This window comes from Stegodyphus dumicola, chromosome 12 (genome assembly GCF_044657685.1).
Source record: "Stegodyphus dumicola isolate Sdum_Otavi_A_Nest chromosome 12, ASM4465768v1".
Classification (NCBI taxonomy): Eukaryota; Metazoa; Arthropoda; class Arachnida; order Araneae; family Eresidae; genus Stegodyphus; species Stegodyphus dumicola.
Window position 1 is genome coordinate 71,346,396 of NC_140779.1, and position 19,430 is coordinate 71,365,825.

At 31.1% G+C, this 19,430-nt stretch overlaps 1 protein-coding gene across 7 annotated transcripts in view; it reads left to right on the forward strand.

The window, feature by feature from the left end:
• Positions 1-19,430, forward strand: part of LOC118194145 (growth factor receptor-bound protein 14-like) — a 248,475-nt gene that overhangs the window by 190,761 nt on the left and 38,284 nt on the right. For all 7 annotated transcript variants that reach the window (XM_085806550.1, XM_085806547.1, XM_085806546.1 and 4 more), the window contains 6 exons: positions 670-806; positions 979-1,071; positions 4,079-4,222; positions 5,877-5,993; positions 11,177-11,278; positions 17,577-17,687. In XM_085806550.1, coding sequence (XP_085662676.1) covers positions 670-806; positions 979-1,071; positions 4,079-4,222; positions 5,877-5,993; positions 11,177-11,278; positions 17,577-17,687 — 704 coding nt within the window. The remainder of the gene's footprint in view (positions 1-669; positions 807-978; positions 1,072-4,078; positions 4,223-5,876; positions 5,994-11,176; positions 11,279-17,576; positions 17,688-19,430) is intronic.

Here is a 19,430-nt window from a genome sequence, read left to right on the forward strand (position 1 = left end):
GAGATATAGAACTGTTCCCCCCTTTTTTTTCCGCACTGTACAAGCCATTTTCCTTAAATTTAACTGTTGCACAATCATACTAACAATCACAAACATACTAACAGTTTATAGTCAATCATGCTCTACACAAGACAGTATGTAAACAGTCTTTCATCGATGAGTGATGTTGGGAGATCTGCTGTCACATTATCCTATGTCTTCTCACGCTTCTTAGAAACATCCAATCTGCTTAAATTGCACTCATGACTATATCAGTGATTCTTCATACTGGCTGTCACTCTGGTTCAGTTTTTCCTAAATTTGCTGATAAATTTCACTTTAAGTCCATTAATATGTTTCTCTTTGTTTTGATTGTACATGAAAACATTTTTATATGAAAAAAAAAGGGTTTTTTTTTTTTTTTTTTTTTTTTTTTTTTTTTTTTTTTTTTTTTTTTTGCAGTACACATATCTTGCAAAAATAAAACTTGCATGGAAGATAAAGAACTGTATGGCTGTGTCTTTCATCTTTCAGCATCACTGTAACATTGCCATGTGGAGAGAAATAACATCAGTCCAAAATATTTCTAGACTGATTACATGTTTCTCTCTTTAAATCAAATATCATTAATTTGTTTTATTGCTTTTTAAAATCTATCCATCTAAAGAAATATATTCTGCTCTCTCCCAGAACGCAGTTTAGAAGACCATGAAGATATTCTACAGGTATATGCATTATGGAATCACCAAAAAGAAGGCTCTGGAAGTGGGAACAAATTTCTTTTCAAACAGGACTTTTGTAAATATGAATTTTTTCGTACACCACAGGTAATTAATATTTTTATGTTCTGAAATTTAAAAAATACTTTTGAAAGTAGAATAATAATATAACCAGTCAAATTGAAACTGTAATGAATTGACTTTATAAATTAATTGACATTAAATAATTTTTCTTCCTGCATGAAGATATATAAATAAGACTGTATTTCTTTTCTTATAGCAATTTTTTCCTCTGTCTATGCTGGATCTGGGATCTGTTCCATTGGACTGTTTATCTGAATCACCAGATTTGGCAAAATTTGTCACTCTGCAGGTAATAGTATTTGAACTTTGCCCTTATGCTTTTGTTAGACACCAGACAGTCGTCAAAAAGTAAAATATTGTGATATAAAAATATGTGTACTTATTCAGTGGTGTATTAGCAATGTATACTTAAAAATTAATTGTCAAAGGGTATGAAACAGTTCACATCATAAATTGAATAAGATTGGGAGAGCATGAACTCTGAAAGATGCAAAATGATTCGAAAATTAATATGTGGATTTTTACCGTAGATAGAACTTTTATGATTTACACTAAAAATTGTTGGTACAATTATTACAAACATCAAAACTAACCAAATGTTTATTCTGTTTTTCAAGAGTTAGATTCTTATTTCCTCTGGTTGCCACTTCTCAAAAACAAATCGGGGAAAAAGAGGAAGCAGACTCTATTATGGAGTGAATACTCATAGCAAAGTATACAGCAAATGTTCAGTTAAGTTTACTTAATGTGGAAAAGATCTTCTAAATAAGGGATTCTCAATATCAGTATTTATTTATGTTTTTAGACATATGTTGAATTTTGGAGATAATAATTTTAGGGATTTGGTTGCCATGAGAGCTTTTACTGTGTTTTTGTAGTCAACAAAGAGATAAGTATATTTTCTTATTGACTGTAAGATTAAAAATATGAAAGCAAACTTCTAATTTTAATTGGTGAAAGCTCTTTAATTCTTTGTTTTAATTTTAGTATTTCCCCTTTTTGTGCTAAAAGTAGTAACTATTGTGATGGCATAACAATGTATAGTAACACAGCTGTAATCAGCATGAAAATTAAGTATTCAATTTTGTTTTCAGGACATAAACAATTCGTTGTAAGTACATGCTGCAGATGGTTCAATTTGCACCCACAATTTTAAATAAGCAAATCATATTGTGACAACAGTTGATTACATGTTAGCAAGTTAGCAGTTGATTATGTGGCCAAGCAGTTAATTACATGCTTCTGTAGAAGCAGGGGGGGGGAATGATGTAGCTGTAGTATTTAAGGGCTTGAATTTTTTGTTTCAGTCTAAAGCAGCTACTGGGCAATAGTTTTTGCAGTGCTGAGACATGATGATGCAAAATGGTGCAATACATATTCTTGAAGAGAGGGTGTTTTTAATTAAAATTAAGAATTTATAGTATATGCATATTTGCTTTTCCTATAGACACACACACATCTCCATCCAATCTTTTCACTTAAAAGATTCACAACAGCAGCTGTAGAATTTAAACTGTAAGGAGTAATATTTTTTTGCCTTTATATTTTTTTACATGCATATAATTGTGTCAAAATTATGTAATAGTCTTAATTGTATAGTATTCTTACACTTACATTCATTGCAGATTTTTAATTGATACTTCTAAATATCCCACAGTTTTTATAATAGTCTCTTTTTGTGTATATGTTCTTATTTGATCATATTGGGGAATTATCTTCGTGCTTGAGTAATTAATTTATTTTCAAATTTTATATATTAGTCTTTTGTGATTAATGGTTTATTCAGACATATAAGGGAGACGAAATAAAGTCATGCCCAAATTATTGCTGATTTTGTGGGGGAGGCTTCATTCTCTTTGATAAGTTAGTAGTAGTCTTCTGAGAAATCAGCAGTAATTTATTTATTTTTTTATGTAATCTATTGTTCTACCTTATTTTTCATGTATGTATTATTCTTTTTCTTTATATTTTATTTTTAAATGTATGTATTTGAGGCATACCAACACAAATACTAGACTTCTTTTAAGTTTATTAAAAGTTTTTAATAGGTTTATCGCTGTCTTCTTAAATTTTAACATTTCCTAATTTTAACTAGAAGTAGATTTACACTTTCTTTTCTAGGAGAAAATCATAAATAGAAAATTACTATTTTAATTTATATTTTTAATTAATTAGCTAAAAGTATGCAAATACAATATTGCTGCAAAAAATATATGCATTTTTGTTCAATGTTTCAGAAATTGGTTATTTGGGTGTTAGTGAGCACCAGCCAATATGCTACCAATAATCTGTTGGGTCCTTTTGGTGATGAAATATATTTTTGATGTCAGCACTGAGTTATGTATATATATATTAATTTCTGATGGAAATTGCTTGGCAGTTACATTCAAAATTATATCAAATAAAGTATTATTCTTTGCCATTTGGGTCTGTTTCTACATAAATTCTACTAAATAAGAAGAGAGGTGATTTTCTTGAAACCAATCTCTAACTCATAAACTTTGCAGTTGTTGATACTGTATTTCCATTGTACAATTTCTGCTGTGTGCAGTTTCATTACATTAGAATTGGGACTGTCATGATTTTTATGAGGAGAAGGGAGCAAAATAGCACATGCATGGAAATTGTTCCTTGCTTTTGCTTCATTTCTCAGCAAATTTGATAATAAATTAAGGATGCAGAAAGCAGTAAAAAATAATATGAGACAAATACTCTTCCAAGAATTTTTGCTGAAAAAAGGTTATCAGACAAATGACATAATGCAAATACATACTTTCTTTGATTGATCTGATGGTGGGAAAAAAAAAAAAAAAGGAGGTCATTTTTATCAGCTGTCTTCTCCTCTTCCTCCCTAAGATATAATTGGGGGGGGGGATTTTTTTTTTTTTTTTAAATCTTTCTTAAAAGAATGTGGAATTTCCTCAAAATTTGAAGCATTTGCAGGAAAAGAGTTATGTAAGGTACTGCTTGCAGTTTATTGAAGACTACTAGCTAATACCCAACTAACCAAAAATTGTATAATTTGTAAGTAAAGTTTTGGGTAAAAATGCCATGGAAAGGTAAGTTGGACGAAAAATTTTGTTGAATTCTAGCTGCTCTAAGAAAGGCTACAGATATCTTTTTAGGTTTTAAATAACCTTAGGAATGAATATAAATTAGAACAAAATACATTTAGTTTGATTGTTATAAGTTTAAAAGACTGCTTCTCATGAAAAAGAAATTTTTAAGTAACATTTTGATGATTGGAAAGGAAAGGTTGCAATATTTTAAAGTTTTTTTAATCCATTTCTTTTCAGAACATACTAAGTAATGGGGAAAAGTCACCTGTAGTGCAAAGTCTTTTGTGGTGTAAAGAACCTGGTAAGGATTCTTGGAAAAGGCTGTTCTTCCGAATTGAAGGCTCTACTCTTTGTGTTTCTTCTGCTTCATATTCTAGTAAGGTATATTAACCTCTTTTAATTCTTCTGTATTCGGTCTTGAATCATCATATAAACTAAATTTTGAAAAGGTAAATACTTCCATGAGAGCCTTCAGTTGATATAAGTTTTTTTCTGTTAATATAAGTAGAAGATAAAAAAAATCTTCAATGTTAAAGATTGTGGATTTTAAAGGTTTTGGATTTCAAATAAAATAAAAGCTAGTATATTTAGACTAGCATGAAAATGAATACATAAATTTTAAAAAGTAAATAAAAGCAATTAATTTCTTTTTGATTTTTTTTCATGAAGAAATTTAAAAAAAAAAAAGAAAAAAAAAAAAAAATTACGTAAAAAGAAAATAAGGTTGAAAAGCATACAAAATTCTTTTTTAACAATCTTTTTTTAAATTTTTTTTCAAACATTCATTTACAGTAGTTTGCTTTAAAATTTTAGTGTAATCTAGTTAGTTTGAGTTACCTTCCCCTCAAATCACATACTGTCTAATCCACTTGTATAATTTTTTGTCCTAAATTCATTTTCATTATTAACACATGCAGGAAGATCATGAAGTTATTTAGAAATTCCTATTCTGATAATAAAAAAGTACTCTAAAATTGCACTTATGATGAAACTTAAAAATTCTTTAACTTCTTGTATAATGGGGCAACAGCTAAACAAACATGTTGACTCAGAAACATGTATCCTGAAATATAAAGGTAACTTTAAATTCATTCAACCCCATTGTTGATAAAAATATAATCATGGTTATTTGATTAAAATCATTCATTATGGATGACTTTTTTTTGTTGGGGAAGCGAGAATTCAGTGGCAGAAACTTCAACATTTGACGATTGCAAAATAGTGAAATTCGTCTTGTTTTCTTCATCAAAGCTTACATGAAGAATCTGTTTGGATCAAAACATGTTGAATCACAATGTTTGGCGCAAATCATGCAGTAGTGCACTTGCATATATTTGGGCTGCTGCTGCAGTAATAAAAAACTACCAAAATTGCATTTATAGCAAACTTACTCATTTAAAACAGTTTACTTCAATTGTATGTAAATTTGCCACTTCTTGGAAAATGTTTATTTTGTGTCAGATCTAAAAGCAAGGATCAGCAGAATATGGTAACTTGTTTCAATACGGAATGAAGAATCCCATTGCCAGTTGATATCCTAAATTTGCATTTTGCTGTGGATATCTGACAGGCTACACAGATTTCAGGCATTGGCAAATTTAAAATTGTCAGTATTCCATTGTATATAAAATCGAGTAAATTTAACAGTTGTATTATATATTTTGTAAATAAGTATTTGCTTTAAACCATACATGTTAAATAGAATTTTTAATTATGTGCTAGTTTTAAATTTGCCACTTCTTGGAAAATGTTTATTTTGTGTCAGATCTAAAAGCAAAGTTCAGCAGAATATGGTAACTTGTTTCAATACGGAATGAAGAATCCCATTGCCAGTTGATATCCTAAATTTGCATTTTGCTGTGGATATCTGACAGGATACACAGATTTCAGGCATTGGCAAATTTAAAATTGTCAGTATTCCATTGTATATAAAATCGAGTAAATTTAACAGTTGTATTATATATTTTGTAAATAAGTATTTGCTTTAAACCATACACGTTAAATAGAATTTTTAATTATGTGCTTGTTGGAATAGGATACTAAGCAACAACAACCACTGTGGCCATTTCGGGATCTCAAAGAGTATGAGATTTATACACCTATTGAAAATAGAAGCAATACTACTCCAACATCATACAGTTTCTGTTTAAAAGTAAGTGATTAATAAATGTATTTTTCATCATGTTAAAGAAAAATTTATGTGAAGATATTAAATTTTCTGAAACTTGTTAATCAGGTTTTTAAAAATTTACCCTAATTGTGTAAAATGAAAACTTGCCTTGCCATTTTTGTGATATTGAAAACATTTGAAAAATGCTGGATGAAAATGTTTTCAATCTCTGTCTCTTTCTTCTCTTAGAAATAAATGAGTAAAAATAAGATATTGTTCATGTGTTGAAATAAGTATGTGAAATATTGTTCACGTTTTCTGAATGTTTTCAGAGTAAAACTAAATTACTGCAGTATTTGTGTGTATTTAAAATAAATCTACACAAAATACATAGTTTTCTTTTTTGGCTTCTTACCAACCCAATAACATAATAGATAATATGAATTTTAATGCTTTAGCTTTTAACTTCCAAAACTTTGCATTTTTTAATGGATTTCTGTTTGCATCCGAGTTGCTAGTTATAAGAGAAGAAGCAAGTAAAAAAAAAAAAAAGTAATGGAGGCTGTAAATAATGAAATTTTGGGTATGTATAAAAGTGCTTTTTATTGGGGTAACGCTTTTGACCTAGGGAAACCTTTTTATTTATTTGTTTGGTCGTAGGGTATTATTAGTGGTATTATTAGTGTTTTGTCAAATGAATGTGGCTATTATTGGCGTTGCTTGTTACTTCTAAGGAAAGAAAAGTTAAGGTTTAAAAGAAACATATCAGATATATTCTTCCATACATCCATTTGAATATAATTAAGGGCGTAGTGCATAGAAGCATGTAGAATTAATTATATGTGGCTATAATACTGTCATGGGAGTGCACATGCCAGTGTTGATTTCTATGCTTCTGTGAAAGTGCAAGGTAGTTTAAAGGCCAGAAGGATCAGGGAGGCTCAGGAATTGGAAGATAAAAGCTCCCTGGAAGTCATTGAAAATGTGACAAGATTATTGTGGCAGAAGGAGACGTTCACAAGACATCTTTTGAAAAGTGATTTTCATATCTTGGGATTCATAGTAAATTTGTCTTCATAATTTTTTAGGGAAGATGGGGCATTGTGAATTAATTGCGCCCAACTTTAACTGGCAGAACGCGTCTGGACTTTTGCATCAAAGAATATCGGGGGGGGGGGGGATTGGATTCTGTATAAGAATGTCGGGCATTTTTAGATTGTTTGTGGGCATAGTAAATATCTGGAATTTTCTGTAAAACAATTATTGAGTTTACAGACGATCCATCTAAGTGTCCAGTAGGGTTTTAGAGGAGTTATCTGTTAGGAGCTTTCTCCCACAGATTAAGTACTAAATACAGAGATATTCTGCCTGTAGCTGAACCTTGCCTCCTACATTTTCTTAAAAAAAATAATCTTTGCTTTTAAACTGTCAAGGAGTGGTATTTCATCATGACATTGGCAAGACCTACACATTTGTTTGGATTCATAAAAGTTACAAGAGTTTGGATACTTCTGTTGTGATATGTTTAGTGGAATCTTTCTTCTGCAGTGTAGAAATTATTGCTGTGAACTACAAAACCTCTTCCACTACAAAAAAAAAGAGTTTTGCAGGAGAAGGGTGGATGGTAAAGCTACTCAAGAGACTACAATTTATAAACAATGATGGGGAATATATTCATATTAAAAGCCAGTATAACAAAACGTTTTCATTGAAAAATGCAAGAACTTGCGCATACTCAGTAAATGTAAAATTCATCACAAAGATAAAAGAAATGTACAGTTCAGTGTATGTATTTTATGTGTGTATTTATAAAATACAGTGTATGCATGTATTTATGAAGTATTTTTTGCATATATATAACGAATTTAAATATCTATGCATAAAGCCTTGCATTTTTTGTTAGAATTTTTTCTTCGTTTATATTTTTTTAACATGTAGATATTTTTTAAAAACTTTTAAATAGAATGACTTTTTGGTAATGTTTAAAATTGTATAAATTATGTGTAAAAATGCTTTGCTATGGAAAATATTGGTCATACATTTAACAGTACTGTTAATTTAAGAATCGGAAATTTTGATGTACTGTATGTTTCCAAATATAAGCTGAGAGTGCATTTTTTCTTCAAAAATTTATCCAAAATTCAAAAACCTTATGTAACCCAAAGGGGGGGGGGAATCCCATAATGTTCAAACATGGAACCATGAGGGCAAAAATGTTGCCAAGCAGATAAGGGGGTAGGAATATTTTCCAATAAAATCAAAGTTTAAATAAAACACCAGATGCCAACGATGTTAATTTCAACTCTAGTAACCTGATTTGAAGCTACAGTAGATGCTACCTAATGCAATCACAGTTAATGCTATCATTCAGATGTTGTTATTCAATTGCTAAAACCCCACTTTGTCATATATGAGAATAGAGAAACTGCATTGCTTACTGTGGCCAACAATTCAGTCGATCCGAAAATCAAAGATTCATTTGTCATTCTCAGAAAAGTTTTAATATTCACAGAATGTTAGAAAATCTCATAAATTCACAGAAATTCACCCTGTGATAAAACTACTATTCTGAAGGTAGCTGATAAAAATTTTGTGGCTGTTACTATTCAGTTATGTTGAGGAATATGGTTTAGCTCTTAAAAAAAAGAGGAAGGCTAAGATTGTCCCTAAGATTGAATAAGTGACTGCGTTGATTAAACATTCCTTTACTGAACACTGATCCATTAGTAACAGACTGATTTATGCAATGAAATACTAATAGGAACGCACTTGGATAAATTCCTGACAACTTCCTTGGTGGATGAAACTATGTATATAATTTTCGTACATTTTTCCTTTAAGTAATCTTATCTTGATGATTGTGAAAGGCTTAGTTGCTGAGGTTTATTGCTGTGCAGTTGCTGAAGTCCAGCCCTGTCATAAAAAAAATAAAAAAAAAAGGCGGAATACTCATTTATTATGATCAATGATTCAGTTATATGATCTTCGTAATGAATTTTTTAAACTGAAGTAAAACGCCAAATACTTTCACAATTGATAAAAAAAATTTCAAAATGCCACAGAAATGTTGCAAAAAAAGCTTATTTTCAATTTTAATGAGTCATTTCAAACTGGGCAAAAAAGAAAGGGAAAGAAAAACACTACCTAATTTGATGTAGATTATTAATAATTCTGTGATAATTTTGAGACTAATCAGACATATGTCCCTCTTTTTCAAGAGTAAAAAGAATTCTTCAAAATTCCCCAAGTTTCACCCCCAAGGTTGCTGTTTTGCTTAATTTAAAATTTTCTACTGAGAAGTTGTCTTCCAGTGAGGGATTCTCTTCCAATATAAAGATTAAGTGTAAAACATTGGTCACGAAGAAACTTTTGTATTAAGAGCAGCTCATAAACAAACTTCTGCATTTTCGAAATTAAAATGCTGTGAAATTGCTTATTTGTATGTTCCTAGTTTTATTCATGTTAAATTAGTTAAATTAGTTAAATTCCATTGCTGTTTTTGTGGATATCTTTTCTCATCACTTAACTGAATAGCTATGGAGAAATATTATCTCATGAAACAGTGCACACTTTTTTCCATTAATTTATTTATCTTGTATACGATTTGTGGTATCTGTGCTTGTCTTATTTTCTGTGCCATTTTACTTTTTGTCTGGAAGATGAGTGGGAAGAGAAATTTGTATGCAGCAGATTTTCAAACTGCAGATGATCGCATTGGCTGAAAATGTTAACAATAGGGCTGCTCGGCACTTTTTCTTGGATAAAAAACAAGTTCTGGAGTGAAGGGAAAAAAATTTTCCTGAATTAGCAGAGACGTCAGAAGCAAAAACGAGAGCATGTGGTCGTTTTTTGTTAGCAGGCTGCAAATTTCATGAATATCAGATTTTTCATGTTAAGCATTGACACAACAAACCAACACTATGAACAATTTCAAAAACAAAACAAATAACTCATTTATTTTAAAATGATTTTTTCATTAACTTAAAAAATAGTATAAACTAAATAAATAAAAAAAGTACTATATATGGGGATTTATTGCTTGAGTCCAGCTAATGGAAAAGCATCTACATTTTTGCAAGTTGATCCATATATAAGCTGGCCCCCATAAATTTAGCTTTAGAAAAGTTCTAAAAATTCATAGTTTATATATGGAAATATATGGTATTAATAATACTTTTTTAAAAATTGATTCTTAATTCATATCATTTGCGGGTGGAAAAAAGGTTACGTTTGTGTTGAAAAAGTTTCTTAAAATAGTAAGATTTTTTAAGAAAAATTCATACTTATTTATTATCTGCACTCATTTGCTTAAAGTCACCAGCTGTCGGTGACTGATTTATTATCAAGCTAAGCCACAAAAGACAATAGCCATTTTAAGAAATTGTGGCAAACTAAGAATTACTTAAAATACAACCAGTTAACAAAATTAAAAACATGAAAGCATCCATAATAAAACACCTTTTTTGCTGTGTTCCTATCCCTGTAGACAGAAACAGCCATTGAATGTGAAGTCGGAAATCGGTTCTCATCTACTGTGCCCATGTATGCATACCTGGGATGCCACTTGAATAGATTTTGCTAAAGTAAAAAATACATTAAAAATATGTATTTTTTACTTATTTACTTTATATTGCACTATTTTTTTTATTGTATTACTCTTATGCTTTAGGTTCTCTGTTATATTTACATGCATTACAATATGTTTCTTGCACCCTCTGTTCCCAAATCTGTAGCCATTGTTGAGCTTCCCCTGTAAGGCCATGTTTCTCACCCAACTCCTTTAATTCTTGGATAAGTGTTGGATAGTGGAGGACAAGGGGCATGCACCTGCTCACCTCTCGTAGACGCCAGGTGCCCCATTCTGTCCTAGATTGCCTGTTTTTGTTATATAGTGCATTGCCTCATGAATATTTTCAATGGGGTGCAGATCATCAAAGTACCAAACTTTCATGTTATTTTGAAACTGCTATGTTTATGAATGTAACTTCTTGAAATTGGGAGACATTGAAGCAAAAATTTTACTTTAATGGGAGTTTGATATCTTAAATTTATTACAAATTAGATCTGTTAATATATAATGCTGAATTGTGTGCATATTCCCCTTTTTGTGATGTATGTTATTGTGTAACATGTGTAATTAATCAAAATTGCATGCAGATTAAAAAAAAAATTGTAATGCATATTTTTGTGTAATATGTGTGCTTGATCAGATTGTTTCCTTTTAGAATTCCATTTGTCCTGAAGAAGACTCCAGAAATCTTTTGTGGTTTTGTTGTGAAACTGAGAAGCATCGACAGTGTTGGATTGTGGCTTTAAGACTTGCCAAAGTTAGTGACTTTTTATTTTCAAATATATGCCGAATTAAATACATACCAAATTAGAATATTACTGAATTAATTCTTTGATGGGCATACGTAAATTGCTACTAAAATTTCTTTGTTCCCCCTTTTTTAGAGAAAGAATGTAATAATAGGTGTTATTTTTTAATTTTAATTTAATTTTTTTTTTTAAGCCCCAGATCTTCTTATACAGTGGAACCTCAAGATACAAGTTTAATTTGTTCCACCATTGAGCTTGTATAGCGAATTTCTCATATCTAAAAACATACTTCCCCATTGAAAATAATGGAAATCCAGTTAATTCGCAGAAATTATACAATTAAAAATGTGAAACGTAATTTATGAAATAAAGAGCAATTATGATCTAAAGGGTATCAAAATTTACAAAAAAAAAGTTTAATATTTATTTGTTTACTGTATTAAACATTTCTTTCTATGTAAGTTGTTTAACTTGCTTCGTTTTTTGTGCTAAACGTGCATACGTAAACATTAAACGTGCATGCGTAAAAGCATACAAAAAAAAAAAAAGTTTGTGTCTTTGAGGTTCGGATTATAGATCATTCCGGATAATGGACGTCCGGATTACGAACTTTGCACTGTATTACTGGTCAATAAATAAGTGACATTACTACAGGATCACATGGCACATTGTTTATTACAAACCAACATCAACTGGTGATTACTTCAGTTCAGTTCAACAAGCAACTAGTGTTTTGCCACATATATATAACAATCTGTTTTGCACCCCCAAAAATATCAGCATAAAAATAAATTTTTCCTAATAAATAACACTGCTAAATAATACAACCATATTCCCTCTGATTCAGGAAGGCTCTTTCTCTTCTTGGGAATTTTACCCTAAACCTATCTAATAACACTTCATTTAGTCTCATTTTTAAGATGTCTCTAAAATGCAACACTTCATTGTCATTACACAAGTTCATGGTGCGCCCATGCACTGCTTTAATAGGGTGGTTTTCTTCAAAGAAAGTTCTCACTTCTTCCTACTGTGGCAGCATTTCTTTAATCTTACTGGAAGAGAGAGCCTCATCTCCTGTTCCTTCTTTCCCTAACGAAAGCTCTTCTACCACATCATGCACTTCAGTCCTTCAAGTTCGTCTGATCTAATTTCTTCACTATGCTTCTCCATTAACTCATCCAGATCCATACTTTTCCCCAGCGAAAAATTTCTTTGACTAACTGCACTGTGTTGTCCACAAGTTGGGGATCGAAACCCAAGACAGGAATACTCTTGAGACCACAGTAGTTTTTTCCATGCTAAATTCAGACACCTCGTTGAGACTTTTTCTTAAGCCTTATCAATGAGGTTTAAAAAATTTAGGATGTTGGAGCAATCCTTCCGAAATTCTCTAAGAGTCAGGCTTGTACAGTCAAAAGTCTTTAATCTGGATTCGTCGGGACTTCGGTGATTCTGGATTATCGGTTTTTCCAGATTATAGATCATCAGTTTAAATCTGGTAAGATGGCATGCAGAAATTATAAAATTAAAAATATGAAACCTTAATTTATGAAATAAAGAGCAATTATAATCTAAAGGGTATCAAAATTTACAAAAAAAAAGCTTAATATTTATTTGTTTACTTTATTAAACATTTTTTTCAATGCGCGCATACGTAAAGCATACATTGCACATAGTTGAAATTAGAAAATTGCAACCAGAAAACTATTTGATGTGTATTTGTGGTATTTATAATGATGAGGAATTTGATTTAAATCATATCAGAGACGGAGTACATCGAGATGAAATACTGCATTTAGTAAGGAATTATAAGCCAAATAAAATAAAAACATCTGCCCTGAAGATGAGGATAGTGCTGATAGATCAACTTCCAGTTCATTGCGCGCCGCGACATCCCCCCCCCCCACTCCCCATAGAGCAGCATCAAATTGATAAACAGATTTTGGAATGGTTAGAGAAACAAAGGATATGCCTTTATCCTTTTTTTTTTTTTTTCCAGCAATTCCACTTTTTGTTTGATGGGCATCGAAAAATGCTTTTGCTTTGTAGATCCTTTGGCAGCTCCAGAATCGGAAATTCTTTTTGACATAATCGAAAGTTCAAGCTTACTTTTATAAAATTGCTCTAACAGTCTGCAAAAAATAATAAGCCGGATCCAATTAGAAGATTAAGGAATAACACAATCTGCAACATTAACTGAAATAGATAATTTTAGTTTAGTTTATACCGTCTGTTATACATTAAATGTGCATGCGTAAACGTATTACATGCATGCATAAACGCACATGCGCATGCGTAAATGCATTATTCGTTTACGCATGTGCAGATAGTTTGTAGCTTTGATGTCCGGATTATAGATCATTCTGGATTATGGACATCTGGATTAAAGACTTTTGACTGTATTTTCAGTTACTTCAAAACACTTTTAAAACAAGGCCTTCATGTACAGCTTCTTAAAGTTGGAAATAATTTACTGGTCCATAGGTTGGAGAAGTGGAGAGGTGTTGGGAGGAAGAAACTTGACTTCTGTAACTGAAATTCCTCCAACAGATCATCTTTCAAGCCTTGAAGGATGTAGAATATTATTGAAGACGAGTAAAGCCTTGAGTGGCAACTTATTTTAGTGAAGGTATTTCTTCACTGAGGGATCAAAAACTTAATTGACCCAGTTGATGAAAATTTGCCATGTTACTCAGGCTATGCCATTGACCATTCGCACCAAGTTTAGTCGGTTTTTCTACACCTTCTTTCTCTTGAAAACTTGTGGATTTTCTGAGTGGTAGACGAGCAATTGCTTTATTTTACAATCTCCATTTTCATTGACACAAAACAAGAGGGTAAGCCTATCTTTCATTGTCTTGTGGTCAGGCAAAGATTGCTCCTTTTTCGTGATGTTGGTCCTCTTAGGCATTTTCTTCCAGAAAGACCTGTTTCATCATAATTAAACACTTACTGGGGAAGAAACCCTTCACTAGTAATAAATTGTAGGAACTCTGGCCGAAATCAGATCTTAGCAGCAGCAGCTGTATCAGAGCTCTCAGCCTTCTCATGTCGCACAACACTGTGAATACAGGTTCTGTTTTTAAATCTTTCGAAACATCCCTGGCTTGCCTTAAATGCCATCTCATCTTCAGTCGACGTAACTGATGTTTTTCGGAGAAGCTCCAAGTACAGATTCTTCACCTTAACGCAAATGATAGTCTCTGACACCGAATTGTCTTTTAACTGCTTCTCTTTAATCCACACCAACAACTGCTTCCCAACATCATCTAAGAGTTTTGGATGGTGCTAGGAAGTAATGGGAATTTCTTTGGTCACAACAAATTCCTTAATTTCTTCCTTCTTTTTCAGAATAGTGCTGATCGTCGATGTTGAACAACCATAAGTCTCCACTGATTCTGTCACTGTTACACCATGCTTATGTTTATCTATGATTTCTTTCTTAATTTCAATGACCATGGCTTTCTTCTTTTTCTTTGCAGCATTATCTGAAGCAACAGTCTTCTTGGGAGGCATCGTGAAATAATTATTTTCATGTTAAATGTAAAAAAACAATTAACTCACAAGCGTGCAAACATGTAGATCAAAGAACACAGCGATTTGACGAGGGTATTCCCCGAGTCGAACTGGATTGGGAAACGCACCATGCATACTAACAGTCTGGTTCATTGCTTGTTACTTGAGTCAATGCCCATTTATACAGATATCCTCGTATCTCGAATTTCTCATACATAGAGTTGCTCTTATCTTAAGGTTCCACTGTACTGCTAGTTTAGGGTACATTGAAGGCATACCATTAGCTTGGAGTACATTTGATTTTAGACGCAAAAATCAATTTTCTATTTTTTTAAATAGACTTTTATATAATGGCTAGTAGCTAACACATGGCCTTCAATGTAATGATTAAGAGGATAATGATTAATGAAAGAAATCAAATTTTTATTTAATGGATATATAAATAAACAGACTCAATTAGAGTTCCTGGAAGAAAGATGGAATTACAGGCATTGCCCTCTTTGTCTGTAGTGTGCTGTACAATAACTTTTCTAATGAAGTTTTCTTCAGGTTTTATCTCCATGTGCACAAAGGAATGCCACTTGGATCAGATTTAAAATAAAATTTCTCATCTGTGATGAGTTTCTGCATAATTCTTATAGAATCAGTTCCTACTATTTATTAAGGCTTTTTTTTTTTTTTTTTTTTTCCCCCGGGGGGGGGCTTATTTTCCCCTGTTTTTTTTTTTTTTTTTTTAAATATAAAACTTTTAACCCAAATCTTCTTGAATTCAGTAAAGAGTTTATTTTGATGGCTTCAGTTTTTAAGCTGCTGAACAAGTAGAGGTGTCCAGTTCCTTAATGAACATAACCATTTTTCTAACTTATTTGCTACTTTTTAGGCCCTTTTTCCTTAATTTCAATTTATATGAAATTGTCGGTGCTCTTCATACTGTTTGAAACTTGATAAATCATTGCTTTTGATACTGGCCATTTTTATAAAGTTAAAACAGAGCAATTTATTCATTTTAGCATCTCAGTTATAAGAGCGTACTATTTTTATCTTAATAAATTTGGTTAAACTAGATGCTTTTTTTGTAAGCAGTTCTAGCATTTAATTTAAACTGTTATTGTTTTGAAGGAAATAAGTTGTTGTGGCAATTTTAAAAAATGCTATTAATTTGCAAACAGTTAATCAATGTAGCTCTCTCATTCTTTTCCAGGATAATTTAATACTTGACTTGATGTACAACTATTTTAAAATAAGCATCTCATTGAATTTCTACAGTTAATAAATATTATATTTGATGGCTGAAAGTAATACAGTTCTGTTCTTGAAGCAAGCAATCCAGATTTGTTATGTATTCTACAAAATTTCATAACTTTGATATTTGTTTATTGAAGTTCTGTTTTTAAAACAAGCAGTCATCTCCTTTTGTCTTCATGAAATTTCAATAAATAGCTTTCGAATTTAGTTCCTTACTTCTAATTAAAAGCTGTGAAGGGTTTGTTTTAGATAGGGTCATAGAAGAGTCCTGTATAGTATAACAAGTATTTATAATCAGGTTTAAGTTACACACGGACATTACATTTAACTTTAAGAAAAATTACAGAGCTATCAAGTTACAGAGCTATCAAGTCTGGTACGACCTATCAAGTTGGAGCCTTGGCTTTTACTGAAGTACTTCTCTGGCTACTCACCAGAGGGCAGCCTTATTGTCGCAGTTAGTCCAACAGTTTATGTTAAAGGATTGGTTACAAAGCATAAATTCAGAATGGCAAAGCCACTAGGGCTACCTGTCTAAGAGAAGGGATGCCTTCGTGGAGGACTTTCTGAGGGAAACTAGCTCATATTCATATTGCACATGGTAAAAACCGGCCATTCAGTTAGCCCGTTCACCTGGGTTCAAACCTAAACCAGGCAGAACTACGAGTATTTCAGCAGTCTTAACAACTTGGCCAATGATGGGGCAATTTAACATGAAATGGCTCATGTTGTAGAAAAAACTAGTTCATTATTTAAAAATTGTGTTGTTTTAAAAGTATTATAAAGGCTAATTCCATAATATTCGATTATTTATTTTTTTTTCCTTCTAAAATTGTTTGATATATTTTTAGGGAATTAATTTTAGGTATTTAGTTATTTTTAAGAAAATGAAAATTTTCTTTGTATTATGTAATAGATTTCTGATATTTTTTTTTTTTTTTTTTTTTAAAATCAAATTTGCGGTGTTAGTAGAAGAATATTTGGTTTGAGTAGAATAAAGAATTTTGAAAATTATAATGCATATGGCTATATCCATGCTTCTGTTACTAAGAGCAACAGAAACAATATTACAATGAATATTTTATTTCATAAAATCACATTCTGAATATCCAGAGGATAACATAATAGCATATGTTAAGTACTAGAATATGTTTTTAAGGAGAATTTGTAATAATAAAAAAAATAACTTTTTTTTATTGTTGGTTCAACCTTTTGGTTGAACCCGGCCATTTGGTTCTTTAACTTAACATATTCTCTCTTGAATGGGGTTGCAATATACAGTATTTGTCTGCATCTAATTATGGTAATTAAAAGAAAAATTTCTTGAATGGGGTTGCAATATACAGTATTTGTGTGCATCTAATTATGGTAATTAAAAGAAAAATTTCCAATGGTAATGTATACATGGAAACCAAAATTTTTTATTTGAATACTTTATTAAAATAAAAACGTTTAAATAGTATTATCCAATAAAATCTTAATAATTTCACGTATTTCAGTTAATATGTAGTGATTTCAATATATTAATTATTCATGTTTTTTTAGTATGGAAGAAGAATTAGAGAAAATTATAAAGAAGTACAATCAAGGCATATTGATAGTCCTATTGGTTCCATAGATAGTGGAATGTCTAATTCAGCAGATTCCTTATTATCTGTGAGTATTCAAAATAATATAAATGAAGTTTCTGTTTCATTCTGCATAAATACAGCTTTAATATACTTTCTATTGAAATATAAAAAAGCTGTCATAGATGTAGTTATGTTTTCATAGGTTTGAGGTTTTATTACCTGAACTAAAGTGTGTCTGATGAATGTGTAACATAAGCAAAGGTTATGTCCTTAATAAAATATTATTTAGTATATGTAATAATAAATAAATGTAATGTAATAAAATATTGTAGTTAGTTAGCAAAGATGTGTAAGAAATATAAAATGTCCTTCTCTGATACTTTGAATAACTGAAGTAGATTTCAAATAAGATTAGTAAGCTGAGTGTACCATTATTGGGGGTATCGCATTTCATTACATGGCAATGGTTTCACTCTTCAAGTCAAATATAATTTGATTTTAAGATTTCCGTACTGAATAAAGTTTTGGCTTATTATCATTGTAATTATTTTGCACATTTTGTTCTATTTCCTATGCATTAGATATAGGCAGAGCCACCCTGTTATGGGATCAGATCAGAACCATTTGCTGATTAGAGTGAATTGGTTCTTTTCTGGGGGGAGAGGGAGTAATTCGTGACTCAGAGACAATAGCGTTGATGAATAAGATAAAAAATGGGGAGTAAATCAAGAGCGATGTGTGATGATATAGCAAAGAATGGAAAGAATTGAATAAGCAGTGACTATTCTATAGGGAGACTCTAGAACTTCAACTGATTTTTTTCAACTGCATTTTTGAAATTCCATAAAATCCATTAACTTCTGTTTTTTCTTAGCAATAGTATGGAGAGATGATACATGTTTACTATTTGTGTGTATTAGGTATTCTCCATACTTTTCCCATCTATAAGCTGAAATTAGTGTTTAATCATGAAATTTTTTGGGTTTCTTTAGAATACAAAATTTTATTATATTTTTGGTAACTTTTCTAATTAAACTAAAGGTAATTAAAATGTTATTTTTTATTTCACATCTTGCTATGCAAGAAAAAACTATTGAATGTGTATTTGCGATGTAGTTTTAGAAAATGGTCCGTGAGAGCAACAAATGTCATACAGTGCTCATTAACCTCTTCGTCGTATGTAACGCATCCAGTGCTTTCAAGTGAAACTTCTGCGGTGTGGCCGTAACGCGCTTCAAGCGTTCTTCTACATTTTAAAACTTTTAAATGTTTAAAACCCTTTCTAAATGTTTACTTGTTTGAGTTTTTATTTTTGTTTGTTCTAATACCTCCTAAAGGGCAGTACTAATCAGACATTATAGAGAGATCTTCAATGTCTACTGAGCAGAAAAAGAGAAAAAATGAGGTTGTGAAGACAAGAAGGATATACATTTGATGAGTACAATCTATAATAACTCTAAGACTGATTTTGAAACACTGAAAAGAACTGTAAAAAAACCAATAATTGTAAAAGATTACAACAACAAAATAGCAGGAGTGGACCGCCTGGATCAGATGTTATCAAATGAATCCTACTGTTAGAAATAAGCAGATATATTATTACTTTTCCATTATGCTTTATTTCCTTATAATTTTACTTAATATTCATGTAAATTCATCCACTACGAAAGTTATTATGTACAAAGAAAACGACATTACATGCTGCGAAAAACAAAGGGTCGTTGGGGAGAAATTTTTGTGGACAGGAGAGACGGCGAAAGGGTCAATATGGCCTCAACGTAATGACCAATCCAAGTATAACAATCCATATAAAAATCCAGACATATCT